At 40.5% G+C, this 27,277-nt stretch overlaps 2 protein-coding genes across 4 annotated transcripts in view; one reads left to right on the top strand and one right to left on the bottom strand.

Annotated features, from left to right (window-relative positions):
- The window catches only part of naalad2 (N-acetylated alpha-linked acidic dipeptidase 2), a 31,256-nt gene extending 24,106 nt beyond the window's left edge, over window positions 1-7,150 (top strand). The window contains exons 17-19 of the mRNA XM_007902240.2: window positions 3,376-3,457; window positions 3,770-3,862; window positions 6,706-7,150. Coding sequence (XP_007900431.1) covers window positions 3,376-3,457; window positions 3,770-3,862; window positions 6,706-6,895 — 365 coding nt within the window. The 3' untranslated portion in view covers window positions 6,896-7,150. The remainder of the gene's footprint in view (window positions 1-3,375; window positions 3,458-3,769; window positions 3,863-6,705) is intronic.
- Window positions 7,151-9,920: 2,770 nt separating this feature from the next.
- Window positions 9,921-27,068, bottom strand: chordc1a (cysteine and histidine-rich domain (CHORD) containing 1a). 3 transcript variants are annotated; one of them, XM_042334454.1, is made up of 11 exons: window positions 26,970-27,068; window positions 22,088-22,137; window positions 21,000-21,056; window positions 20,217-20,377; window positions 19,614-19,717; window positions 19,220-19,278; window positions 18,147-18,217; window positions 15,303-15,408; window positions 13,076-13,195; window positions 11,308-11,370; window positions 9,921-10,523 (listed from the first exon to the last, which is right to left on the bottom strand). In XM_042334454.1, the coding sequence occupies exons 1-11, from the start codon at window positions 27,031-27,033 to the stop codon at window positions 10,356-10,358; spliced, it is 1,023 nt and encodes a 340-aa protein (XP_042190388.1). In that variant the 5' UTR covers window positions 27,034-27,068; the 3' UTR covers window positions 9,921-10,355. The 3 variants fall into 3 exon arrangements, with proteins under 3 accessions (XP_042190388.1, XP_042190389.1, XP_042190390.1); XM_042334455.1 differs by lacking the exon at window positions 9,921-10,523 and having other exon boundaries at window positions 11,347-12,910; XM_042334456.1 differs by lacking the exons at window positions 9,921-10,523; window positions 11,308-11,370 and adding an exon at window positions 14,033-14,102 and having other exon boundaries at window positions 13,094-13,195.
- Window positions 27,069-27,277: the final 209 nt, after the last annotated feature.

Here is a 27,277-nt window from a genome sequence, read left to right as displayed (position 1 = left end):
GGAATACACAGTATCTCCCTGAAGGGACACACCCTGCTTACCTAATTCCGGAGAGTATTTGGCACAGGTTGGCAAGTGTCAAGGCTTGGGGACCTCAAAGTGTGCGTTGTGATGCTGTCATTGACTGGGTTTTCTGCTGTAGAAAAGTATTAGACTAGGACTGGAGAGCTTGTGGATTATGTTGTGCAGACCTAATTTTGGGCCAGCATTTGTAAGCGCAATGACCAACCTCTTTGTTGAATAATTAGGTGACTGAGAGATGTTTAGTACCCACGAGGGTCTCATGACAGAAATCTGGTAACAACCATTTCACTCTTTTGCTCTTTCTGGTAGTACACAGTAGAAAATGCTGCAAAACAGTTTGAAACATTCTTCCGATGTGGTAAGACACTATACCAAATGCAAAGATTATTATTAGAGACAGAAAGTTCGTACCTGGTGAGCTCAAAATGTACAAGTGGCTGAATGCACAGGAAATGAGAAACTTGCAGTCTTCACTGCCAGATATGAATCTGTTCCAATGATATTGAAGCTTATAAGACTGATACTGCTAATGCAACAGTCAGCAGTATGGGTTCAGTATGTCTCAGACACCTGCTGACCAAAACAATTTTTGAAATGATGCAATCTAAGCGAAGAATCCATCTGCTACTGCTGGGTTAGCTTAACTTGACATGTATGACTATGCTCATGTATTGAGTTGGAGGGATCATAAACATTTCTGTCATCTGTGCTACAGCCAAAGCAATTGATGACCCCTTGTGCCTCTACTAGCAGAATATGGTGCAGCCATTAATATTAATATAAATACATTTTTCAGCACTCCAAGATGCTACCCCATGCGAAAGGCATTATATTAATGCAATTTGTTCACTGTTGATAAGAAATGAATAGAATTATTTGTATGCAGAATTGGCTCTACAACAACAATTTATCCTAAATGAATTTGTTTTACCACTAAATGAAATAGTTTATACCAAACAAAAAGATACACAAGCAGCAAGGAAAACATGGGAAGATTTTGAAAAAGTTTATAGAAATTGTTCGAGATGCAACGAAGCCAAACAAATATCGGAAACGCTAATAAGTAATAAATTGCAGGAAGTAAAAAAATTCTCCCCATGGAAACTGGATTTTGGCTATAAATGGTGTTGAGAAAATTGATATTATTGCCCTTGACGATAAACATGAGATTACAACATTGCTTGGGTTCCACTTCGAATAAAGCAATGCTACACCATAATCTCCAACATCTCCCAGATTGGGATGTGTATCACACAGACAGATAACCATTTTGGTGCAATACAAAAAACATGGTGTGCTACGTTGACAAAGTCTATTGTTCCCTATGTGGAAACAGAATGTGGCAGATTAGCAAAGGAGAAGGCACTGATACATGTGAAACAAACCGTATTGTATGTTTTTGATATTTTTGCAGGCCATTGTGTGCCATAACTGATACATAAATTGAAACAATAACATATAAATGGTTTCTATCCTTGGTCCTGTACTGACCAATTGCAACCTCTCGACCTCAAAATCAACAACAATAAAGTAATAATCCTTGCATTTCATACATTGCCTTATCACTTCGACAAAACATCTCGGAGCATTTCACTATAAAGTGTAGTGCTTGGGTAAGCAATTCAAGATAGAGTTGAATGCAGCTTTCAATGCCTATTACACTGACAAGGTTCAAGGTATAAGGTAAATGCAAGGAAGACATTCCATTCCTGAAAGCAGAGAAATTTGCAAACATAAGTGGCATAGAAGCCCAGTAGCTCAGTGGTTAGACCACTCGCCTTGCAAGCGAGAGACCTGGGTTCGATTCCCAGTAAATTGCGTTATTACACACACATTCATGTTTACCTTAGCAGTAAGTAGGAACCTGGTTGTTAGTGATTGACGGATTGCTTTTCTGGGGGCAATAATTCCTTAAAAAAATAGAAATAATGAATTGGTCACTTCAATCCACGACTATTATACATTGCTGTGTATAATTGGCTGCTGCATTTCACCCTCATTTTTACAGTATATTCCGAGAAGCGCTTTGAGACGACTCAAAGAAGTGATAAGGCACTATATAAAATGCAAGGATTATTTTTATTATAATACATATGTGGAACTGTCTGGTTTGGATACTCTTAAGCATAGTGATGGGTTTCCACATGTTTCAGGCATCCAGATGACTTGCAAAAAAGGTTTAAGTCTCAAATCTAGCTGGAAAGTGGGTTGGAAAGTATCAAAGTAGATATGAGAGCAGGCATATTGACTCCACTGCATGCTTTGTGGATACTTAACATTTTCAATAACGTAAAATGCAATGTAGATTTAAAAACTGGGTCATTTGAGGTTGCTGGAATTCATTGGGGAACTGACCAAGTTAATAAATTGAGCAGGATTGTAAATGCAGTTTGTAAATATGTAAATGTTGGGACTTTAGCCTGCTTCCAATTGTTGCATATCAATTGATGTTTTTCTTTTGATTCTGATTAACATTTATGAATTGTATTATTTGAGGTGACCTTTTAAGAATTATGCTTGACCTGCCTATTTTAATAACATTATGCCAGTTCTCAAGTTTTTGAAACAAAATTCACTTCATGTCATTTAGATTTTTTGTGTCAAAATATTGGAGTACAAAGATAATCAGAATATCAGGGAGATGGACTACAAAGATATGAAAAATACTGGTTATACAATGCAATATGTCGGTTAATCTTTTATAGAATCATAGAAATTTACAGCACAGAAGGAAGCCATTTGACCAATCTAGTCCGCACCGGCTCTCAGAGCAAGCTATACTTTCAATTCCATTTCTCTGCCCTATCCCCCTAATTCTTTAAACCTCTTTAGACTGAGGTGGGTGTCTGAGGAGCATTTATACTTGGAAGCCAACTTAAACATATTATCTATTAACTATTGGTAGGTGAATCACTAAAGTAATCACTTACAGTACTGTGGTCCTTTGGCATTTTAACTGCACTTAGTAATACATGTGAAAACCAGTGTCTTCGTAATACATGTGAAAACCAGTGTCTTCTGATCATATAGAGATGGTCATAACATCATTAAGATCAGAACAGGTGCCTGATCATATAGAGATGGTCATAACATCATTAAGATCAGAACAGGTGCCTATTTTGGCAGTTTTGTGAGGTTTATAATTTGTTTATGGACTTGAGTGTATTTGATATACTTTGGGGAGTTGGGTTAAGATGTTGTACGTTCTGCTAGGAGATTTTTTTCTTGTGGACTAAATTCATACCAGGGGAGAAACCCAATTTTTTTAAACAACAAAAAAAAACAGTATTGTGGTTCAATTTTATTGAAAATTGAGGGTCTGTCTGACTGACATTCACTCTTCTGTTTCAGCCTCTCTATTCTCTGCTGTCGAGAACTTCACACGTGTTGCCAAAGATTTCCATAAACGCCTAGAAACAATTGACATCACAAAGTAAGCTTGAAATCTTTTGGACTGGGAATATCAATTTTAGTTAGTTGATAGTAGCAGCAATAGCCCTGTTTCAAAGACAGAGAATTCTATGTGCGACTCTTGCTAGGGTAGGTTTCCACATGTTAGTCTGTCTGTACTTCACCAACTGGTCTTGTAACCTATGGCTATGTGTATTGGTACTATTCAACTATGGGAGGAGGAGTGGATCACTTCTCAAGTTTCAATTTTCACTTGTAGTAAATGTCAAATGTTTAGTCCAATGTTCTTCCTCCCCAAATGTAACTTTAAAAATATTGTCATGATTTTTTTCAGTCCACTAACTGTGCGAATAATGAATGATCAGATAATGCTGCTGGAAAGATCTTTCATTGATCCCCTGGGACTGCCTGGGAGACCATTTTACCGGTAGGCACTCATCTAGATTTGTAACACTGTCTAGGTGTTATAACTAGGGTGACAAGTTTGGCTTAGTTGGTAGCATTCTCACCTCTGGGTCAGAAGGTTGTGCTTTCAAGCCCCATGTCAAATCTTGAGCTCATGATCTAGACCAAGGATGGCCTCAGGCCTCATGCGGGTTGCATTACACATGGGTAGCAAGGAAGCTACCCTTCCTTGCTAAAGTCCTGGAAGGCATTGTTGCAGGTCAACTTCGGTCACACCTCTCCCTCCACTTCCTCCTCGAGCCTCTGCAGTCTGGTTTTCGCCCTGCCCACAGCACAGCGACAACGTTTGTCTAAGTCACGAATGACATCCTCTCTATCTGTGACCAGGGCTACTTCTGCCTCCTTGTCCTCCTGAATCTCTCCCACGTTCAAAACAGTCAACCATGCCACCCTCCTCCACCACCTCTCCTCCCTCATCCACCTTAGGGGAACCACACTCGCAAAGTGCGAGTCCTATTTAACCAAGTACCTCCATTTAATTTTGGCAAACTTAATTTCCTCCCGCCCCCACCCGGTCAGCTGCCGGGTTCCCCAGGGCTTCATCCTTGGCGCTCTTCGTTGCCTTATCTATATGCTACCTCTGGGCGATGTCATCTGCAGACCCCCAGCTGTCCTTCCTCCCCCACATCCGGTCCCTGACCAGGACTGCCTTCTTCCACCTCCGATACATTGCCCACCTCCGATCATACCTTACCCCAAATTCAGCTGAAACCCTCATTCATGTGTTTGGCATCTCCTGTCTGGATTACTCAAATGCACTCCTCGCCGGTCTACCCAGTTCCATTATTCCAAAAATCCAGCTCATTCACAACTCTGCTGCCCGCATACTTACCTGGACCAACCTTCTTACCCACATTTCACCAGTTCTAGCCAGGCTCCACTGGCTCCCCATTACCGAACCGATCAACTTCATGATCCTCACACTCGTGTTCAAATCCATTCACTCCCTGGCACCTCCCTACTTCTCCATCCTCCTCACTCCCCAATCCACCACCCGGCACCTCTGCTCGACTGGCACCAGCCTCCTACTTATCCCTTGCATCCTCTGCTCCACCATTGAAAGTTGCACTTTTAGCTACTACACCCCAAAACTGTGGAACACTCTTCCTCAATCCCTCCACCTTGCCCCCTCTCTCCCCGTTTTTCAAGTCCCGCCTGAAAACTTTCCTTTTCAACTATGCTTACGGTCACTTCCCACCTCCCCTCGGCTCGGAGTCAGGCTCCGCTATAATCAGTGTGCTATATAAGTACAAGTTGTTCTTGTGTTCAATAGTCAAATTGACCATCCCTGGTCTAGACTGACAAGCCAATATAATAGTACAGATACAATGCCTTGTCAAAGGTGCTATCCTTCGGATGAAACACTAAGCCAAAGGTACCATTTTCACATTCAGATGGAGGTTACAAATATTTATAAAGAGAAGGGATTTTCCTCCAAATTAATTGGTCATTCACCTCATGTTTATGTGATGTAATCCTTGAATTTAATATAGCATCTTTTACGTCAGTAGAACTTCCGGTCTGCTCCACATCCCCCGCCCCAACCGCCCTACCATCGGTGGCCGGGCCTTCAGCCTCTCAGCCCCTAAGCTCTGGAACTCTATCCCCCAGTGCCTTCGCCTTGCTTCCTCCCTCTCCTCCTTCAAGGCCGGTCTCAAAACCTTTCTCTTTGACCGAGCCTTCAGCTCCCCTCTCGACTCTCTACCCCCTCCTCGCTCCCTCCCTTCCCTGTCATATTTGCCTACCAAAATGGACACTGCACTCAACAGGAGTATTCTATGAAGTACTTTGAAATGTTAAGGTGCTATAAAACTGAAAATTCTTTATTAGTTGAATGTTTGCTTCTGTAGTTTCCAGACAAACAGTTAAACGCATTCTTTCTTCAGGTTGTGGAAAGTTTATCTGACACAGAAAATATATTCAACTTTATTAGCTTGTAGCAGGAAACAATAATTTGAAGTTGTTGATGTAGCAAGTTGCTAATAATCCAGTACAAATACCTCACCCCAGAATGTTCAGATTGTGAAAAATTCAGACAGAAATATTTATGGAATTTCTAAGGGAGGTTGCTTATGTTTACTGAAAATTCCTGATATTCTCAATAGTGTTTGTCCTCTTGATTTTAATCTGTCATGTGTCAGCCTGGTAGCACTTTTGCTTGGGTCGCGGGTTCAAGCCGTTGGGACTTTCAACTCATATAGTCTAGGACTCTCAAGTGCAATATGCGATGGGGCATGTTGCATTGTTGGAGGTGCCCTGGTTTGGATGAGACATTAAACCAAGGCTTTTTGTCCCCACCCTTTGGAACTGCATCCCATAGTCGTTTTGCCTCACCCTCTCCCTTGCCTCCTTCAAGGCCCTCCTCTTCAATCTCCTCTCCTCTTCAGTCATCCTCTGATCCTCACCCTCCCTGCCCGCCAACCCTCTTGATCCCAATTCCCATTTCGAGTGCAAATCCTTGACTGTCGAGTGCCTATGAACCTCCTCCGAATGTGAAAGGTGCTGTAAAAATGTCATTTGTTGTTATCGTTGTTATAATTCCAACTTACATATTATATTGCTCACCTTATCATTTAGATGTATTGCATGTTATACTTCAACTCCATAACAAAGCTAATATCTGTACTTGTAAACGCATTGCGGTAAAATTACAGCATTGCACTAAGAAAAAAAGCTTTGCTGATTCAGGTTGTGTTCTAGTCTTGCAAGATGTTAACCCACTGGTGTGTGGTGGATATTAAATGTACACATGTCCATTGTGAGCTTTGGATGTTTTTAATTTTCTTGTTTTATCCACTCCTCTAGACACATCATTTTTGCTCCCAGCTCTCATAACAAGTATGCAGGCGAATCTTTTCCAGGAATCTATGATGCCCTGTTCGACATAGCCAATGTTCAAGATCAGGACAAAGCCTGGCAGGAAGTGAAGAGGCAGATTGCTGTTGCATCCTTTACAGTACAGGCTGCTGCAGGAACATTAGAAGAAGTGGCATAGTTTTATTCCCTTTTAAGGTTTTCAATAATAAGTTTTAATGAGTAGTGGAAGCCAGAAGCCAATGTAACTTTCAGCAAAGTTCTGCCAGTATAAAGTACTCAAGATCTTTATATGTGATATAATCTTATTATGTGACAGTCGTCATCTGTTGATTAGTAGATTAATAGCAGTTATCATTTAGCACCTGAAATTCTGTCATAACGTTAGTAGCATGAATGATAGAATTTTAGAGTAAAATAAAGTACCTAGTCTTAAATCCTAGTGAAATTCTATTGGTGTTTTTGTGGTGTTTGACATAATCACCGTAAAAGCTAAAATTGACCTCATTAACATGTGGGGTTCAAACCACTCTTCGATTTGCTATTTCTGTTTTAGTCTGCTTTAAGACCAGTGCTGTTTACAGTTGATGGATTGGACAGCAGATAAATCGAGTACATGTTCCTTCAAGGGAAACTTTACTTTTCTTTGCTATTTGTAACCATCAGCCATAATCTGTTCCTTAGACAAAAGTTAGTTTTATGTGCAATGAACATAAGAAATAAGAAATAGGAGCAGGAGTAGGCCATTCGGCCCCACCATTTAATAAGATCATGATTGATATTCTAACCTAATTCCATTTACCCGCCCTATTCCCATATCCCTTAATCCCTTTAGTTTTTAAAAATCTATCGATCTGAGTCTTCAATATGTTCAATGATTGAGCATCCACAGCCTTCTGGGGTAGAGAATTCCATAAATTCACTACCTTCTGAGTGAAGAAATGTTTTCTCATCTCAGTTCTAAAAGGCTGACCTTTAATCCTGAGACTATGACCCCCAGTTTTGGATTCTCCAACCAGGGGAAACAGTCTCACAATATCTATCCGGTCATTCCCTTAAGAATCTTACAGGTTTCTATAAGATCACCTCTAATTCTTCTATATTCTAGAGAATATAGGCCTAGTCTACTCAACCTCTCCTCGTAGGTCAACCCCCTCATCCCAGGAACCAACCTAGTGAACCTAGGTTGCACCCCCTCTAAGGCAACTTTGTCCTTTCTTAGATAAGGAGTCCAAAACTGCACACAATATTCTAGGTGCTCATCGAGGCCCTATACAATTGCAACAAGACTTCCCTACTCTTGTACTCTAACCCCTTTGTAATAAATGCTAACATGCTATTAGCCTTCCTAATTGCTTGCTGTACCTGCATACTGACTTTCTGTGATTGGTGTACAAGGACATCTAAATCCCTCTGAATACTAACACTGCCTAGTCTCTCCCCCTCTAGAAAATAATCTGATTTTCTATATTTTCTACCTAGGTGAATAACTTCACACTTCCCCGCATTATAGTTCATCTGCCACCTTCTTGCCCACTCACTTAACCTGTCTATAACCCCTTGTGTCCTCCTCACAGCTTACTTTCTCACCTAGTTTTGTATCGTCTGCTCTATTAAGCTCTAAGTCATTGATGTAGACTGCAATGAAGTGCAGCTTCTTATCTTTGAGACTGTCTACCTCCCAATCATGGCCTTGAGAAACCTTTGTGCACATGGAGTTGTTATTAGTAGCAATACATTGCCCTCCTGATTTCCAAAAAAAAAATCAAATTTACAACACACTCAAGCTGGTTTACATTTACCTGATATTTTAGGGTGGAGGGCACTGTTGTTACTCTTCCATCTATATTTTACTCAAAAACTTCCAAAGAAGCCTTTTTAAGAATCGCCAGATTGAGAGAACAGCAGCTCCTCTGATTCCACAAATAGACCAATACAGTAAAAGCCTGTGAAGTGCTTTGAGCCATCTCAACAATGTGCAGAGGCAATATGTCAAATGCAAAGATTATTACTTTATTTCAACACAAAGCAGTTCTTAAAATGCTGCACCAACAAGTCTTAAATCCCAATCAGTCCATGCTGGTGTTTTTTTTAAATGTCTCATGCTTCAGTGGAGCGTGGCAAGGACTGGTGTGATGGGGGTACAGAGTTTTGTGTGGGTGAGTATCCAGGTGACGGAGTTTTGGATTAATTTAATCATGTGTGGTGGAGCTAGGGAGACCAGCAAAGAGGACATTGGAATACTACAGCCAAGAAGTGATGAAGGCGTGGACGACGGTTTCAGCTGCTTTGGTTACCTGTTCAGGTGGATATTAAAGAGCCCGTTGCACTATTTGAATAGAGAACTTTCTTCTAGCTAAACCGGCCAGCAATACTCCAGATAAAAATTGATCATTCATAAGTAATAATTCTTGGATTTGACATAGCCCCTGATCACATCTTTGAGATGTCTCAAAGCACTTCACAGAATATGCTGTAAAGTGAATTGACAATATTTTGTGGAAGAAACATGGCAGCCAATTGCGCACAACAGCATGAGTCTCATAGACAGCTGTGAATTGAGTGACCAAATTATTATTATTTAAAAAAAAACTTTTGTATTGTTTTGAAGGGATTATTATCCCTGGAAAAGCAGTCCACCAATCAACTGACAACCGGATTCCTACTTATTGCTAAGTAAACAGAGGCATGTGGAGTAAGGAAACTTGCCCAACATTTCGCCCTGCTGGGAATCAAACCCAGGTCTTGCAAGGCAAGTGCTCTAACCAGTAAGCAACATCATAGGTGTGTGTGGGGGACATTTCTGTGGGCAATTTGGCTGCCAGGTTGGTGCTATATCAAATTCAAATATTATTATGCGAACATTGCTGTTTTGGAAGTGGTTAAGATGATTTTTCAAAATACAACAAAGAATAAATTAGACTAAATTATTTTATAAGCATTTACTTTTAATTTCATAATAGCAGAACTAAGTAAGAGAGGCACGGTACTAACAGGTATTCGAATTATGTTACATAATTTTCCTCCTCTAACTTGAATGGAAATTAAAATTTCCTACTGAAATAAATTTAGTTAGCCCAATTATGAAAGTGATCAATAGGAAAACTCAAAACAAAAACAGAAGTCGCTGGGAACACTCAGCAGGTCAGGCAGCATCTATGGAGAAAGGAAAATGAGTCGACGTTTCGGGTCCACGACCCTTCGTCAGAATAGGGAAACTCATTTGCTTGTTTTCCAAAGTTCCATAAAAATGTGCTTTTAAGAGCATGAAGAATATAGTCGGCAGCAGCATTTCAGACATTGAAGAAGGTGCAGTTTTATTTAATTTCAAATAGGTTGAAAAAATGTTTTCATACAGTAGTTTTTTACATATTATAGATGTTTTAGATAATGAAGTTATACAGGTTACACATAGAGCAACTGTATAGCTGAAAGCTAAAATCCACTTTGCTTCCAAGTATCTTCTCATGCTATGCACCAAAATACAAGATATAAAGGAATTCTGCAAAATAGAAACAAAATATTTTCAAAATGACATCATGGAATTCAGATTCATCAGCAGTAAGGAAGATTTACTGTTTAACAGTAAATGTTTTCTCCCCTTCCCCACAAAGCCCCTCCTAAACTGGCCCTATTTTTTTTCAACTTTGATTGTCGTCATCATCATTCAAGTCTTGTTCTTGTGCTATTTTCTGAGGCTGCAGTGGAGGTAGTTCAAGTCTAGCCCACAACATTGGCTCTGCTTTCCTCATAGTGACCTCAACCTTAGTAGGCATCATATTCATATGACTCTTAGTAACATCAATGACCTTTGACAGTGGAGAAAGAAAAGAAAAACAGAATACATTATTTTCATGTTTTTAATAATTAAAAACATGAATTAATTTCTGAACAAGTTAACAGACATTTTGGAAATTTGGATACTTCATGGCATAAAGACTGAATTTTCAGGTTACCGGCTATGTTTAATAATAATAATTAGAATCCTTGAATTTGATATAGCGCTTTATCGCATCATTGAGACGTCTCAAAGTGCTTCACAGAATATACTTAAAAGTGGATTGACTGTCTTTGTAGGCAAAACGCAGCAACCACTAGTGTCCCACAAACAGCAGACAAGTGACCTATTTTATTTGGGTGACTGTTGGCAGGGACACTGGGAGAAACTCCCTTCTCTTTTTGAATAGTGGCATGGGACCTTTAAACACCCACCTGTATAGGCAGATGGGAACTTTGTTTTACGTATCATACAAAAGACACCTCCAATAATGCAGTACCATACAGCACTGCATTGGAGTGTCTGCTTGGACTGTGTGATTCCAAGTCCCATCGTGGGTCTTGTACTCACAACCTTAACTCAGAGGCGAAAGTGCTACCAGGCTGCACACAATGTTTAGATTGCATCAAATGACCAATTCCATTTGAAATATTGTTTGCCAGAATATCAGAAGAAATTCCCTTCTCTTTTCAATTGGTACCATGAGAACTTTAATACCCATCTTAAGGAGGCAAATGGTGACCTTGGTTTAAAGTTTCAATCAAAGTGGATTTCAGAAATCAGACATTTCTAACTGGAGAAGCTGCTATACTTACACCCCACAAGTTCACTTTGTGCTGGAACTCCTTTTTTCCTTCAAACACAATGTGGATATTGAGCTGGGACAATAAAAATATAATGAGTTGCATTCATTCATTTAACTATTTCTGCAATAGAATATGCATATGATGCAAAAAAATTGCAAATTTCAGAAGCCAGTTTGATTCATCAAATAATTATTATTCAAGTCATTACTCGATTATAGAAATCTGTCAGAAGGACTGCTAGATAGATATTTTTTGTAGTGTCCGATCACTAAACATGAGAAGTTGGATATAGTGCGCCTGGAAAATATTATTTAACTACGGCACTTTGAGGTTAAGAAAAGTATCCATGTACAATGGAAGTAATTTGCATTTCTTATGAAGAGTTTGAAGTTTCAAAATTCTTTATTTGAAAATTTCCAAACTGAAGAGTATTTTGCAATGAGAAGCTATCTGATTTTCAACAGTTCACACAAAGATTTGAAAACAGTACGAGGCTTGAAATATCACGAATAAAATTTGAGATATCTCAACAACAACTTGCATTTACATAGAGCCCCTCATGCAGGGTAGCATCTTGGAGCAAAATAAGATCAGGTTCACATCAATTTTTTCAAAAAAGTGACAATTTGTGCTTTAGCCTTTCTGCGGTTAATATTTGAAACAAGGGATTCTCATTTCTGAAATAGGAGGAAAGTGACAGCAAAACCATAATCACTGACAGACTTGGCTGTCTCATGCTTAGCTCAAGCTCGGTTGTAACTACATATACTTAAATTAAGTTGTTTTGAGATAACTTACCAGGAAAGTGTTTACTTTGGCTAATGACACATTTACCCAAAGGGGCTAGGAAAATAAAATAATTACTGCCTCTTTGACGTCAACATTGGCAGTGAACTGGGGAGTAAACCCTCACTTCACCCTTTTGGAATCAAATCTTACAAGCAGGTTGCCAAATTAATTAGTGAAAGATGAAACACTTAAGAGCAAAGCTTTCATTAGGATAGCACACTAAAAAGAGTGTATAAAGAAACCAAATAGAAATGTTTCTAAGATCGTGCATTAGTGGTTTCCAGCAGCTTCACATTACTTCTTCTAAGTGGTGAACTTTTAAAAACACAATGAAATAGGACGAGGAAGGTCTCACAGGTATGTATTATTCTGGCACAGTATTAACAGGTCCTGTGGTGGGGGGGGGAAGGGAAGTAGTGTCTCCTTGGAGTTGAGCTGGCTCCAAGATGATGTGTTTGGAAACAGAATGTTGGAATCAAGTTAACCCTCTGTAGCGGTCTCGGTAATCCGGTTCCTAAATTTGGCATGTCCACTTACTCCAGGGTACTGCTGATGACAGATCAGTCATCTCGGCTCATTGGCAGCACTGGTCTCTGGGAGCAGATTATTCCTGCTCAACTGATTAATCCTGCAAGCCAAAACCATAATGTCTTGCTGGATAAGCAGTGGTAAGCTGGTCAGGCAGTGCTCTCAATGGCAAGCTTTGCAGTTTAATGTGGTTAAATCCAGCAAAACTCCAAATCACATACTTGGGTTCCCAAGCCTTGGGTCTTCCCAGTCTGTGCCTAATACTCTTCAGAATTGGGTAAGATAGGTCCATCCTCTGTGTGATGACAACATCTCAAAGAATTTGACAACAGTATAGAAGAAATTACTGTTTTCCTAAATAAAAGTATTGTGAATATATTAAAGGCAATAGCTTTAATTTTTAAATAGCCTTTTTTTTACCTAAATAAGATCTTACAAAAATATATAGAACAACACATACCACTGTGCTGTTAGCTTCAACAAAAGAAAGCTCTGGGATCGAGTTCTTGGCATAAATAGTAATAATAACTTGTCCTCCAGTTTGGTGCCAATCATGTCTGCATGGAATAACTTCCTTGCCCTGCAAAAATATTCATGAAAAACTTTAAAAAATCAAAACAAGTTTATATAACTCAATGTTAATGGTTTTCTTTTAACGTTTTTGTAAACGATGTGTACAATATTTCATGTAAATTGTATTTAGCGTAGATCTAGAGCTCTATATTCACAACATGAAACAAATAGACAATCATCATACAGTGAAATGCTGTTGACTGAATACATTTGAACCCTGGCTAGCCAGGGTGCGGTGGGGCCAGGAAGATCCGGTCTGGTGAGCCGGTACCGGCATTGTTTGAAACATGTGAACAGAAGGTAAGCTATCTGATTCAAACTGAGCAAAATCGATATCCCTGGCCACTGAAGGCCAGCAAGGTCCAGGAAGCTGGGGCACACGACAAGGGAGTGGCTGACAGAGTGTAATGGAGGGACCTGCAGAAGTTTTTTTAAAAAAATCTGTTTTGGGTCTGGCTAATATGAATTCTGGATACCCACAATCCAGTAACCCAGGGCTTTACTGTACTCAATTTGATAGTGAATATTATTCAATTAACCAAACTATTCATATAACTGGATAAATATTCCCCGGAGCTTGAGCTGCATGACCTCCAACTGGAAACGCTCTCTTCCACCAATAAGATGCGTCCTCACTTACACATGACCAACTGACCTATCTGGGAAGTGAGGGGAGGGGTGAGGAGGAGAGGAAGCTGACGTTGTTCATGCTATACTGTAACACAGCGGTGACCAACAAAATACATTTTCTTGATTGAATATTTATTGATTTATGCCACAAAATCAAGAAATATTCAACAAAGAAAAAAAATGGAAACAAAACATTAATTTAAAACAGACTCACTTAAGACTATTGCGAATGTTTGGCAGGTCCCTTCTTGATGGCCACTCGGGCCACGGGTTTCCCACCACTGCTGTAGAAGGCAGAGATTTGGGACTGATATTTCAAACTGTAATAATATAGTTTGAGCCATTTATTAATTTCAGCTAAACTCTATGATTGCTACTCTGATGCAGCTTGACGTGGGCAGATGCCCACTTCCATCACTTCCTATTCTCTGCTAGTGCTCCTGGACGTTGTCTGTACCATGATGAGACCCCAAAGTGACTTTTTTTAAGCAAGGAAACTAACAATGGTAGACTTTCAGATAACGAAATTTTCATTTATGTCAACTTTCTGCTTTGCACATGCATATAAGGAAAGTGATGTCAACAGCTGTCAAAAGTTAATCTTTTGTGCAAATAGCCGATGGGGGCCCAGGAAGCCAGCAGGCAGGCGGCGTGCATTTGCAATGGATGGGATCCACAATGTAATTCCATTCATTGTGAGTTCATGCTATAATGAAGTGTGCATCTGCACATGATGTGACATTGAAAGTTTAATGTCCTGAGACTTGTGAATACAAACCCTATCCCATCATAGCTTCCCTAACTGAAATTCATAGCCTCCTCCCAAGCTTCTAAAATTGTTGTTGTGAAGCAGAATATCAAGAAGTAGGAACAACCCAGGATTCTCTATAGCTGCACAGCAAGCTAAGATTAGAAGTTCAATGAATTGAGACTCTTGAATGCAAACTCTATCCCATATCGCCATGCAATTGTTGTAACATACTGTACCACTTAAAACTTCCTTCCTATGCCTTTGGTCTCCCCCCCACCTCTCTGCCTTCCCTCCCCCATGCTTGGGCACCGACACCTGACTGTTCAGCGCTTTGGGATGTCCTCCCAACGTGAAAGGCGCTCTATAAATGTAATTTTGTTGTTGTTGTTGCTATAAATTTACATGTCACACATAAATCGATGGACCAAAAGGATAGCATCCCAGGTATGAATAATACACTTGAGAATCCTCATGGAAAATGAAGTTTCTACTACAAAGCACTAAAGTATGCAATTGTTGGCTCAGTTCGGTTTCATTAACTATTTTTTCCTTGAAGCCAATCCCTGTGTACGCTTCACGCTTTTTCTACAAAGAGCTTAAAATGAAAAACTGCACTTTATGAAGTCAAGCTGCATGGCTACCATATCTTTACTATGTAAATTAGATCACTAAGATTTACTGTATTGGCTTACATGTAAAATCAGTTACAAATGAAAAACACAGGCAGACTTACTGTGTCTGTTTTGATCCACATGTGCTTGCCCTTTATGCAGCCCACTTGAGACAGGAAAGAATTGAAGTCAGAGGTTTTTCGTTTGCAACAACTCCAGTATTTCATTCTGAAAGACAATAATAATTGCAGATACTTTAAATAATGGTTCACAAAAAATGGAAGAAAATACTGAAGCAAAAACTATACATTAGTTAAGACTAAATGGTCTACTTCCACTGCATGTCATTCTATGTAAAAAACTATCATTGTCAAGGTGGCATCTTGAACTCAAATGTAAACTTTTCTACAAATATTCATAGAAAGAACAGTAAAGAGGCCATATTCAAATTCTTAGTGTTCATATCTATACCTCTCTCTAAGATCCAGTTGAATTGGGAATTCTCTTTCTGACAGTGGAATAGTGCTGTGCATAGATCAGTTGACACATTTGCTATAAATTTGAAGTTTTGATTAAATAAGGTGCTATATCAAATGCAAGGATGATGATTATTTTAATATCAAATGTATGGATTATTATAACATAACATGTAGGAGCAGGAATAGGCCATTCGGCCCTTCGAGCCTGCCCCGTCATTCAATCATGGTTGATCTTCTAATCTAACTCCAGCTAATAACCTGACCCTGCCTTATCCCCATATCCCTTAATCCTTTTGCAATAAGAAATCTATCTATCTCAGTCTCGAATATGTTCAAGGACAGAACGTCAACAGCCCTTTGGGGTAGTGAGTTCCATACATTCACCACCCTTTGAGTGAAGAAGTTCTTCCTCAACTCAGTGCGAAAGGGCTGGCCTCTGATTTTAAGGTTGTGACCCCTGGTTTTAGTTTCTCCAACCAGGGGAAACAATCTCCCACTATCTACTCTACCATGCCCTTTGATGATCTTATAGGTTTCTATAAGATCCCCTCTAATTCTTCTATATTCTAGAGAATATAGGCCCAAATTGGTCAGCCTATCCTCGTAACTCATCCCCTTCATCCCTGGCACTAACCTAGTAAATCCACGCTGCACCTCCTCCAAGGCAAGTACGTCCTTCCTTATTAAATAAGGAGACCAAAACTGCACACAGTATTCCAGGTGTGGTCTCACCAGGGCCCTATACAGTTGCAGCAAGACTTCCCTACTCTTATACTCTAATCCTTTCATAATGAATGCTAACACACCGTTTGCCTTCCTAATTGCTGCTGCACCTGCAGACTAACTTTCTGTCATTGGTGTACAAGGACTCCCAAGTCCCTCTGGACACTAACACATTCTAATCTCTCCCCTTCTAAAAAATAACCTGCTCTACTGTTTTTGCTACCTAGGTGGATGACTTCGCACTTCCCTACATTATACTTCATCTGCCACCTACCTGCCCAATCACCTAACCTATCTATGTCTCGCTACATTTTTTTAATATCGTCCCCTGTGTTGACACTTTCTCCTAGTTTTGTGTCATCCGCGAATTTAGATATATTAACTTCGGTGTCCTCATCTAGATCGTTGATGTACATGGTAAATAGCTGAGGTCCAAGGACTGATCCTTATGGCACTCCACTAGTCACATCCCGCCAATCCGAAAAGGACCCGTTTATCCCTACTCCTCGGTTCCTACCCGTTAACTATTCCCCATTCCACGTTAATATGCTCCCCCCAATTATAATAATAATCTTTGCATTTGATATAGCGCTTTTCACGTCGGGAGGACGTCCCAAAGCGCTTCACAGAACACACTGTAAAGTGAATTGACTGTATATTTGTGGGCGAACGCGGCAGCCAATTGCGCACAGCAATGTCCCACAAACAGTCATGGATTGAAAATGACCAATTTATTATTGTTTTTGGTTTTGGAGGGATTATTATTAGGCTCTGTGTGGAGTAAGGAAACTTGTACGAGGTTTCACCCTCTGCCTGGAATTGAACTCAGGTCTCTCACTTGCAAAGCGAGTGCTCTAACCACTGAGCTACAGGACTCCACAGTATAAGCAGGTAGGCCAGAATGGAGCTCTGTGGAAGTTTTTTTTTGAGCTCGAGCAACAATGGTCTGAATAACAATTGTTTCAGCTCCCAACAAGTGCTCGGGCAGCTTCACATATACCAATCAACTCTTACAGAGGTTAAAACGTGTTGCTTTGCTTGGCTGACACCAGATCTACATATACTGGCTGAGATCTACAATTCCATGGGCCCTTATCGTTTGGACTAACCTTTTATGCGGCACCTTATCGAATGCCTTCTGGAAGCCCAAATAGACCATATCCACTGATTCACCCTTATCTCGTTTACTGGAAATGTCCTCAAAAAACTCTATGAGATTTGTCAAACATGACTTCCCTTTTGTAAAGCCAAGTTGACTTGGCCTAATTATATTGTGCTCCTCTAAATACCGCACTGCCACATCCTTAATCAACGATTCTAAAATTTTTCCTATCGCTGATGTGAGACTAACTGGCCTATAGTTCCCCATTTTTTCCTTTCCATCTTTTTTAAACAGTGGTGTGACATTTGCGATCTTCCAATCCATGGGGACTATTCCAGAATCCAAGGAATTTTGGAAGATGAGACATAAGGCCTCCACTAACTCATAAGCTACCTTTTTTTAAAACCCTGGGATGCAAGCCATCCGTACGAGGGGAAAGAGATGAAATGAATAAATAGATCGAACTATATTATTATAGTTTGAAAAATCAAATTTCTTGATTAGATCAATGCTTTGCAATTCTTTCCTCCTCTACATATTGAGCTCATCTTCTAAAACAAAAACAAGTGTTTCCCTGGGGCCTTTCAGGATAGGTAACTGTATGCCTGACCTAACAATTTCAAATGAACCATTCTAGATCCTAACACAAAAACAATACTTACCCTTCATGGAAAATAGGTACTCCTGAGTGACTATCACATACCTCTTGATTGCTGTCTGGACCTTCAAAAGGCTGGAAAGGATGGATAAAGAGTATAATTGAATTTGGCTTTGCACTGAATTAGTAAATTCAAAATTCTTCTGACCTTAGCATTTTTTCCTCCAAATTTCATCTGCCCTTTTAAATGCAATCTAAATGTCCTTATTGTGAATGTATGGTAAATTGATAATGTAATCACATAGAAACATGAAAAACTTTAACAATAGAACTGCAATTATATAATTAATACAAATTGATGGCTGTGTAATGCCATGCGGTTTTAAACCCGTGGATTATTTTACAGATTTCTAGTAGTCCTTGTGTCAAAGTTTTCCACATAGATTAGATAACTACATGAGATTATGCATATTGTATTCAAATGATTAGATTCATTCTGTTTTCTTGAACTTCAAGATCGAAAACTAGACAGTGAAGTAATCATCCCAATCTCTTTGTTTAGTTAACAGTAAACTATCTTAGATTCCAATATAAGTTATAGGTTGGTGAAAGGAAGTTGGACTGCTTAAAATATTACTTAGCTTCATGAAGGTTGCTGATGGGTCTGATCAAGAGTACCCAGCAACAGAAAAAACATTCATACAGTGCAGCCCGATACAAAACATTTCTTTATAGTGGAGATCGTTATAAATTTGTTGAAGGGTGGATTCGCATTCATTGTGCATGTAACCTGCTTGCACTCCGTGCTCTAACTGGCTTTTACGTGAAAATGGAAAACTTCTGGGTCCATCAGATCACTGCCAATGTCACTTCCTGCTTCACATATCAAAAAGGAAGTGATATCAGTAGCGACCTCATGACCCGAAGTTTGCCTATTTTGGGTGCAAGAGTCAGCTGGTGTGGAGGGAACAAGTTGGTTGGCCGTGTGCACATGCAGTGAGCCTGGATTTTGCTCCTAGTGGATCTCAACCACCACGTTATAAAGAGGCTCCACTGTAAAAAAAAGTTAACAGACCCACCTATTAATTTTACAAAAGGAGCAGTTCTGAAACATTATTTTTGTTTTATTCAACTTACCTTGTTGCAACCTGTATTTTTACATAGGACCCCAATCTTTACTTCATCTCCCTCTTCTTCTGTAAATAAAAAAAAATACAGAAAGTTTTTATTTCATTATTTGTGCATATGTGTGTGTATGTACATACATTATGAGTGTATGTTTTTTGGGGGGAGAAAAGAACATATTACATTTTTATAATTTTACATCCTGAGCTGCTTCAATATTCTGCAACACACTGACTAGCTTGTCTGTTGAGGATTAGACTTGGGACTGAATACTAATGGATCCATTTAGCCCTTCATTCTTTTTGACATACGACTGAACCACAGAATGTTAGAAAGAATGTCCACCCAGATAATTCAGTACATGGATCTGGCCACAAAAAAAGTAATGTAGTACTATATAACTTACCTTTGCGTTCTGGTCCATTCTCAGTAGATAATTTCAGTTTTTCCAGTGTCCGTCTCAATGAAGGAGAGACCTTTTGTTCCAATTTTACCAAAGGTTCATCTTGACTAAAAAAACAAAATGTGTATAATATTGGTTTCTTTTGCAGATGTATGTTTTGTGTATGTTCAAAGACTTGGTATAGTGTTTTAGGGAATTAAAAAGGAAGGAGTTTCGCCCGGTGTCCTAACCAACAAACTCTCCCCCACCCCCAAACAAAAATTAATCAGAAAACTGATCATTCACACAGGCACTACACTTTACAGTACATAGAAACACAGAAATCTACAGAGAAGGAGGCCATTCAGCCGATTTGAGTCTGCATTGGCTCAGAGCAAGAAAATCAATTCAATTCCACTCCCCTGCCTTATCCACATACCCCTTCAAGCCCTTCTCTTTCATATGCCTGTTACTTTCATATTTTGTGGAGGGCTTTGAGTTGTCCTCCTGACAACAAAAGTGCTATATCAAATGTAAGAATTTAAAAAAATGAACATCCTATTCCTATCTAACAGAAATGATATGCAAGTAACTGCACTGCAGCATCACCATTTCCCTCTCTCTTACCTTGGCCTCACAATAGCTTCAATTGGCTTTGGTCCTTGGATAACATACTCATTACATTTTGGTTTTAGTTCTAGTTCTATCTCCTTTTCCGATGAAGTCTTCACTTCAGGTTTGACTGGCTCTGGAGGCTTTTCATTGCTGTGCTGGCCTTTAGTGCAACCCTGAAAAAAGTGGGAGTTTCAAGTTAACATTTTAGGCTCTAAACACAATTTAATATAATGCAAGATACTCGATTAATTCTGTAACTTAGTGACAGGTTCCACAATCAATCTTTAGGTGAACAAACAATACTGTAAAACAACAACACCAACAACTTGGACTTATATAGGACGGCATCTCAGAGCGCTTTACAGTAACGGATCCCGGGATGTTTTACCCATAAAAATGGATTACATGTGCAAAATTGAAGAACAAGAGGTCATATCTTCAAAATAAGGACAACAGATGAGAATAGGGAATGCAGGGAAACCCTTGTAAAATGATCTGCTGGAATAAACTACTTGCTAGGATGGGAACAAGAAACTACAAAGTTGTCCAAGAAGGAACTGGACAAGTTCCTGTTAGCTAAAAGTATTCAGGATTATTAGATTTAGAGATACAGTACATATCTTCAAACATGTTGTGGGATATTGAGTAGACTAGATGTCCTGATTGTGTACTTCTGCATGAAATTATTAAAATACTATTAAATTGACCAACTTGAAATTTCTGATAACATTAGAAAACAATGTTTTACCCATCAAAGGAGCAATTCAAATACAGAGAACACAGGAAGAACCTTACCGCAATATTTAAGAAATCTGAAAAATCCGTAGTTCGTCTCTTACAACAAGACCATCCCTATGGTAGATAACAAACAGTATTTAGGCAACAGCATTTGATCTCTTAAAACTATCTATTTTCACTTAGATCAGAAAATTATATTATATTAAGTTTAGATTTATTATTGAAACTTAATTACATTTAACTCCAAAATTCATAGTCAATGTATGGAAAAGTGGGGAGAAAGGCTCACAACTTTACTGTCCCATAAAACAAATACCTCTTGGGTGAAATGACTTGGTCACCAATTAAAATTTATTTTTTTCACAATTCTACTTCTGACATAGCAAAATTGCTTTTGTACCACAAATTCCTCTGACTATAAGATTAATATCATCCAGATTTAAAAATATGTGCAAAATATTGATTTGACTTGGAAACAAAACAAAGAAATAATGGATATGGTACACAAACATGCTGTTTCTGATGTCTCAGACTGAAAATAATTTTACTTATAAAGTAGAAAAGATTTTAAAGAACACATAAAATGTAATCATATAACTATGGTCCTGAATGTTGTAAAATAAACTATCTGGAAGCTGGTCAACATGCTTAGAGGTTTGTTTATTGGTATTTCACTCGTTTCAAAAAATCAGAGCATTGGGATATACTCCTGATGTGAAAGGCGCTATACGAATGTAATTTGTTGTTGTTGTAATTAGATCTCATAATTAAGAGTTCTATATATTATTTGGCAAACTGTGTAATGTTCCAGCGCTTTGGGATGTCTTTCCAATGTGAAAGGCGCTTTATAATTGCAATTTGTTATTTGTTGTTGTTACCATCAAAAAATTGTCAAATATAAATGAATATTCACGAAATTAAGTTAGATGAAGCACTCCTGCTTGCCAGACCAATGTTTCTGCAGGTTACACTCAGGTTAAACTAGAGCTGTGTATACCCTTCCCCTCTACAGGATAACCAATTATCCAAGTATGGATTTCTGTTATATTAGTGATTTCAGTTCCCTTGGAAGAAGTTTGATCTAAGTGCATTTGGGAAATAGTTTTCTATTTGTGATTTCTATTTTAAGAAAACAATGAGCCTACCTTCAACGCATCATGAAACACAGGTACACCAGGATGGTATGTGCAAGCATCTTGTAAAAAAGAGGAAAATGTTAATTGCTGATCTCTAAACTAAGTTTTACATTGCAAGGAATAGGATAGACCACTAGGATTATGATTTTAATAAAATGCTGACACAACAGATAATTTCCAGGCTCAGCAGTTATAGAATTTGTTCTTCTCATTTAAATGTTTAGAGAGGACAAAAAAGTACAAGTAAAAGTCCTTTCAGCTAGCTAGTAACACTACAACAACAACTTGCACTTATACAGCACCCTCACCCAGGGTAGTGTCTCAGAGCGCTTAATAGTGGCAAAGCCTAACACTCCGAGTCGGGGGAGAGGAGGTGACTGTGAGCACCGTCGAAAAAGAAACATTTATCTTATATATACACGTTTCACTTTTGGATTTCATTTTGCTCTATAGCAAACAACTCTACTATCAACAACTTCAAGACCCCAGTTCACAAATTGGCCAATGCTGATTCTAATATGTGGGACTCACATACAGAAGGGGAAAACAATTATAATACTCTTAAGGGGCAGCAGCCTTTTGAATTTTGAAGTCTTTTTACAAATTACAGACAAACAACTTCAAATTTCAAACTGAATTAATCAATTTGCCAAATTTTGCATGCTTTAAAACGCTTTAGAGCAAATCTACACCAGATGCAATTTCTTCCCTCAATGTTCATTTTCAAATCACTACATTCCCTTGCACCTCCCTACCTATCGACCTGCTTACTCCCCACTCCACCACCCACTGCCTCCAGCCTCCTATTTGTCCCTCATGCCCTCCATTCCACCATCGATGGCCGTGCCTTCAGCTATTACACCCTGAAACTCTGGAACTCTCTCCTTCAAACCCTCCACCTTGCCCCCTCCCTCCGCAGCTTCAAATCCCACCTCAAGACCTTCCTTTTTGATCGTGCACCGGTCACCTCTCCCCCCCACCCCCACCCACTGGCTCGTTGTCAGGCTCCGCCACTGTCAAGCACTCTGGGACGCTACCCTGGATGAAGAGCACTGTAATGCAAGTTGTTCTGAAAACAAGCTCATAACTGAAATATCTGCTCAGCCTAAAAAAAAACTCTTCGTGATCATGTATTTAAAAAGCAAATATACATACATTTAACAAAATAATTACAATTATGCATAAGAAGCATAATTCTCCCAGTTAAAATCCCTTCTATTCATTTATTTTAATACAAACAAAAATGTGCAATTTTTGCTTCACCCAATGGTCTCAACGCAAAATATAATTTAACCTGCCTCAATTCATGTGAATATAATGGAGCAAGAGTCAGAGGCACTGGGAGAGCAAAAAATAAAAAAATGTCAAATAGTTCACTGGAAAATAAAAGCAAATCCTTCGCCATGAGAAGAAAAATAAGAGTAAAAGTGAACGTTACAGATAAATAGGACCTGCTAGTTTTATATTTTAATTACACATTTCTATGGTACAAAAAAAGTTTAGTTACAGTTGAGATGACTACAGCCAGATCATATCATCTAATATAATATAAATCTAGTTTGGCTTCACAAATTTTAAAGGTAAGGTTCATAATGTATAAGTTTATAATACCATTAGAAATGAAAATAACTTTTCATTTAAAAATGAATATGTTTTATTTTAAGGTACATGATCTTTAAATATTAATACAGCTCATTATTTAAATAAATTTGTGATTTATATGTGCCTCACCAACCACAAATACTATTCCCAATATTGACAGATGTTACCCATACCACTGGTATGTAACAAGACAGAATTCCTGAAACTAATAATTCTGACACAATCAGTTTTGAGGTTACTATGTCAGTGTTGGTTAATTAGAAAATGTAGAATTTTTTTACTTTCAGTATTCAACTTGCCTTTAGGCTGCATTCTCTCATTTATTATACAGTGAATCACTCATACAAGTAATTCTCAAATATCACTTGAAGATATTACTGATAACTGCTCCAACATGCAAGGTGAATACTGGGAGTGGCATTTGTAACCAATAAACAAATCAAGAAACTGTATAACCATTTAGACTTGGTGTGGTGTGTTCAGTAATCGTATTAAAACAAGGCAGATTTAAGCAGGTCACTTAAAACACACACATTAACTACTGACATTGGGCATCTGCTAGAGATGGCTCAAGGTTTCTAGGCCTTGACAGATTCTTTATGTTTAGAACATCTTGGAAATTTTTGGGGGAAGGCAGGCTGTAAGTGAGACTTTTGTTCAATTTGAGGCTAGACTATAATAAAAATACCTACATTTAATATAACGCCTTATCACATCAGCAAGCCATCTCAATCCACTTTACAGGGTATCCGATAAAGTGGATTAACTGTGTATTTGTGGGTGAAACTAGGCAGCCAGTTTGCATTTGTGGAGTCCTGTAGCTCAGTGGTTAGAGCACTCGCTTTGCAAGTGAGCGACCTGAGTTCAATTCCAGGCAGGGCGAAACCTTGGGCAAGTTTCCTCACTCCACACGTCCAATAATAATCCCTCCAAAACCAAAAACAATAATAAATTGGTCATTTTCAATCTACGACTGTTTGTGGGACATTGCTGTGTGCAATTGGCTGCCGCGTTCGCCCACAAATATACAGTCAATTCACTTTACAGTGTATTCTGTGAAGCGCTTTGGGACGTCCTCCTGACGTGAAAAGCGCTATATCAAATGCAAGGATTATTATTATACAATAACGTCCTATGAATTGAGTGACTATTTTTATTTGAGGGATTGTTTATCAGGACACTGGTAGAAATGCCCTTCTCTTTTCAAATAATGCAATGGGATATCCTACACCCACCTGAACAAACAAACAGAACCTTGGTTTAACTTCTCATCTGAAGGTCGGCACCTCCAACAATGCAAACCCCTCTCCCCCTAAGCACTGCACTCGAATGTCAGACTATGCGATTCCAAGTCCCAATGTCGGGCTTTTTTTTGGTCAGCTGGGTGTCTGACACATGCGGAAACCGATCACCATGGTTAAGAGTATACAAACCAACTTAGAATTCCATGCATCCACCTACACATGAAATTCCAGATAGATTGTTGGAATGGAATCTGCACTCTCTCCCTGGAGGGATGCATCCTGTTTACCTAATTCCAGAAAATATTAGGCACAGGTTGGCAAGAGCCAAGAGTTGGGGATCCCAGAGTGTGTGTTGGGGTACTGCTGGAATCTGACCAGCTAAACCCACATAGCTTGCCATTGCTATCGCTGTCTGGCAAGCTTTCCTGCTGCTTGTCCAGCAATGACCACCCTGCCTGTTCAGGCGTTGGCTTGCAGGTTTAACAGGAGCTGAGTGGGATGATTTCCTGTCCCCAGTGATCAGGCTGCCCTTCCAAGTCCTGCCAATGAGCCAGGCTGGCTGCGCTGTCATCAGCAATTCCCTGGAATATTGTGGACTCGCTCAATTCCGACATTCCGTTGCCAAGTACATCACCTTGGAGGCAGTTTAATAATAATAATCCTTGCATTTGATATACTGCTTTTCACGTCTTCTAGACGTCTCAAAGCGCTTCACAGAATATACTATAAAGTGAATTGACTGTATATTTTGTGGGCAAAACAGTTTAGTTCCAAGGTGACAAGTCACGAGTTCAACATCCGACAAGCGCGTGTTTAAGCCTCACTAGGTGGATAGTAGGTAACAAGACCTCCCTGCGAGGATCCCGGTGGACCGCAGCTAAGCATGAAATGGGCGAGAGCATTGACACCATCTTCCTGTCTGCAGCTCGGCCACACGTCCCTTCCCATTGAGCGACGGTTCCACCTATGCGAGGTGTGAAGTTAAAGCAGCAGTTGCTCGCCTCTCTGTAGGTCGTAGACCAATCGAGGTGGATTCCAGGCGCTGGATGTACGAATGTGTGCTCACAAATGATCCGGGTCTTAAGCCCACAACTATCTGACTCAAAGGCGAGAGCGCTACCACCCGCGAGCGGTCACACAACAACACATACACAGCCACAAACATTAACATTAGAACTGCAGTCACTTCACTGGCAGCTTTAAGGACTCCAGATGCGGGGATGGGAGGGGATAGTAGGGGGGCGGGGATGGGGGGATAGTGGGGGGGCGGGATGGGGGGGGATAGTGGGGGGGCGGGGATGGGGGGATAGTGGGGGGCGGGGATGGGGGTATAGTGGGGGGTGGGGGATAGTGGGGGGGCGGGGATGGGGGGAATAGTGGGGGGGCAGGGGATAGTGGGGGGGGGATAGTGGGGGGCGGGGATAGTCCGGGGGCAGTGGGGATAGTGGGGGGGATAGTGGGAGGGCGGGGATGGGGGGGATAGTGCGGGGGGCGGGGATAGTGCGGAGGGCAGGGGATAGTGTGGGGGAGATGGGGGGATAGTGCGGGGGCGGGGATGGGGGGATAGTGGGGGGGGATAGTGCGGGGGCGGGGATGGGGGATAGTGCGGGGGCGGGGAATAGTGGGAGGGGATTGTGGGGGGCGGGGATGGGGGGGATAGTGGGGGGGATAGTGCGGGGGCGGGGATGGGGGGATAGTGCGGGGGGGGGGGGATGGGGGGATAGTGTGGGGGGGGGATGGGGGATAGTGCGGGGCGGGGATGGGGGATAGTGCGGGGGGGGGGGGGGGGGGGGCGGCTGTGACCTTTCTGGAATCACGTCCGGCTCAGCTGCCTCTGGCGGTGAAGGTTTCGAGTCCAACCGGCGGGACATGGGGTACCGGCCCGGGAGCTCTGGGCGGCCCCTCCCGCCTCGCGTCCAAACACAACCCGGAGCAACCGAGGCTTCTCTCCTCCCTCTCTCTCTCTCCTCCCCTCCTTCCTTCTCTCTCTCTCTCTCCCCCCCTCCTTCCCTCTCTCTCTCTACCCCCCTCCTTCCTTCACTTACCATCGCTGTTTGCATCCGCATCGAAGCGCTGTCCGCAACCTTTGTTATAACACAGTAGAGACATTGCGGTTGGGAGAGGAGGAGGAGGGGGGTGTGTGGGGGGTGAGGGGGGTGTGGAGGGGGGGGGGGGTACAGAGGCTGAGAATCACAAACTGGTACAGATACAGATCAAGACACAACAATAAATGTTTAAAAACCCGCACAAGATGGGGTTGGAAAGAGAAGTGGCGGCGCGTCAGGGAGCAGAGTGCACACGGTGGGGGGGGAGGGGAGGGGAGGGGGGAGGCGACTGCCAGAACCTTCGCGAA

This window comes from Callorhinchus milii, unplaced genomic scaffold (assembly GCF_018977255.1).
Source record: "Callorhinchus milii isolate IMCB2004 unplaced genomic scaffold, IMCB_Cmil_1.0 Scaffold4, whole genome shotgun sequence".
NCBI lineage: Eukaryota > Metazoa > Chordata > Chondrichthyes > Chimaeriformes > Callorhinchidae > Callorhinchus > Callorhinchus milii.
This window is presented reverse-complemented; position numbering and strand designations above follow the sequence as displayed.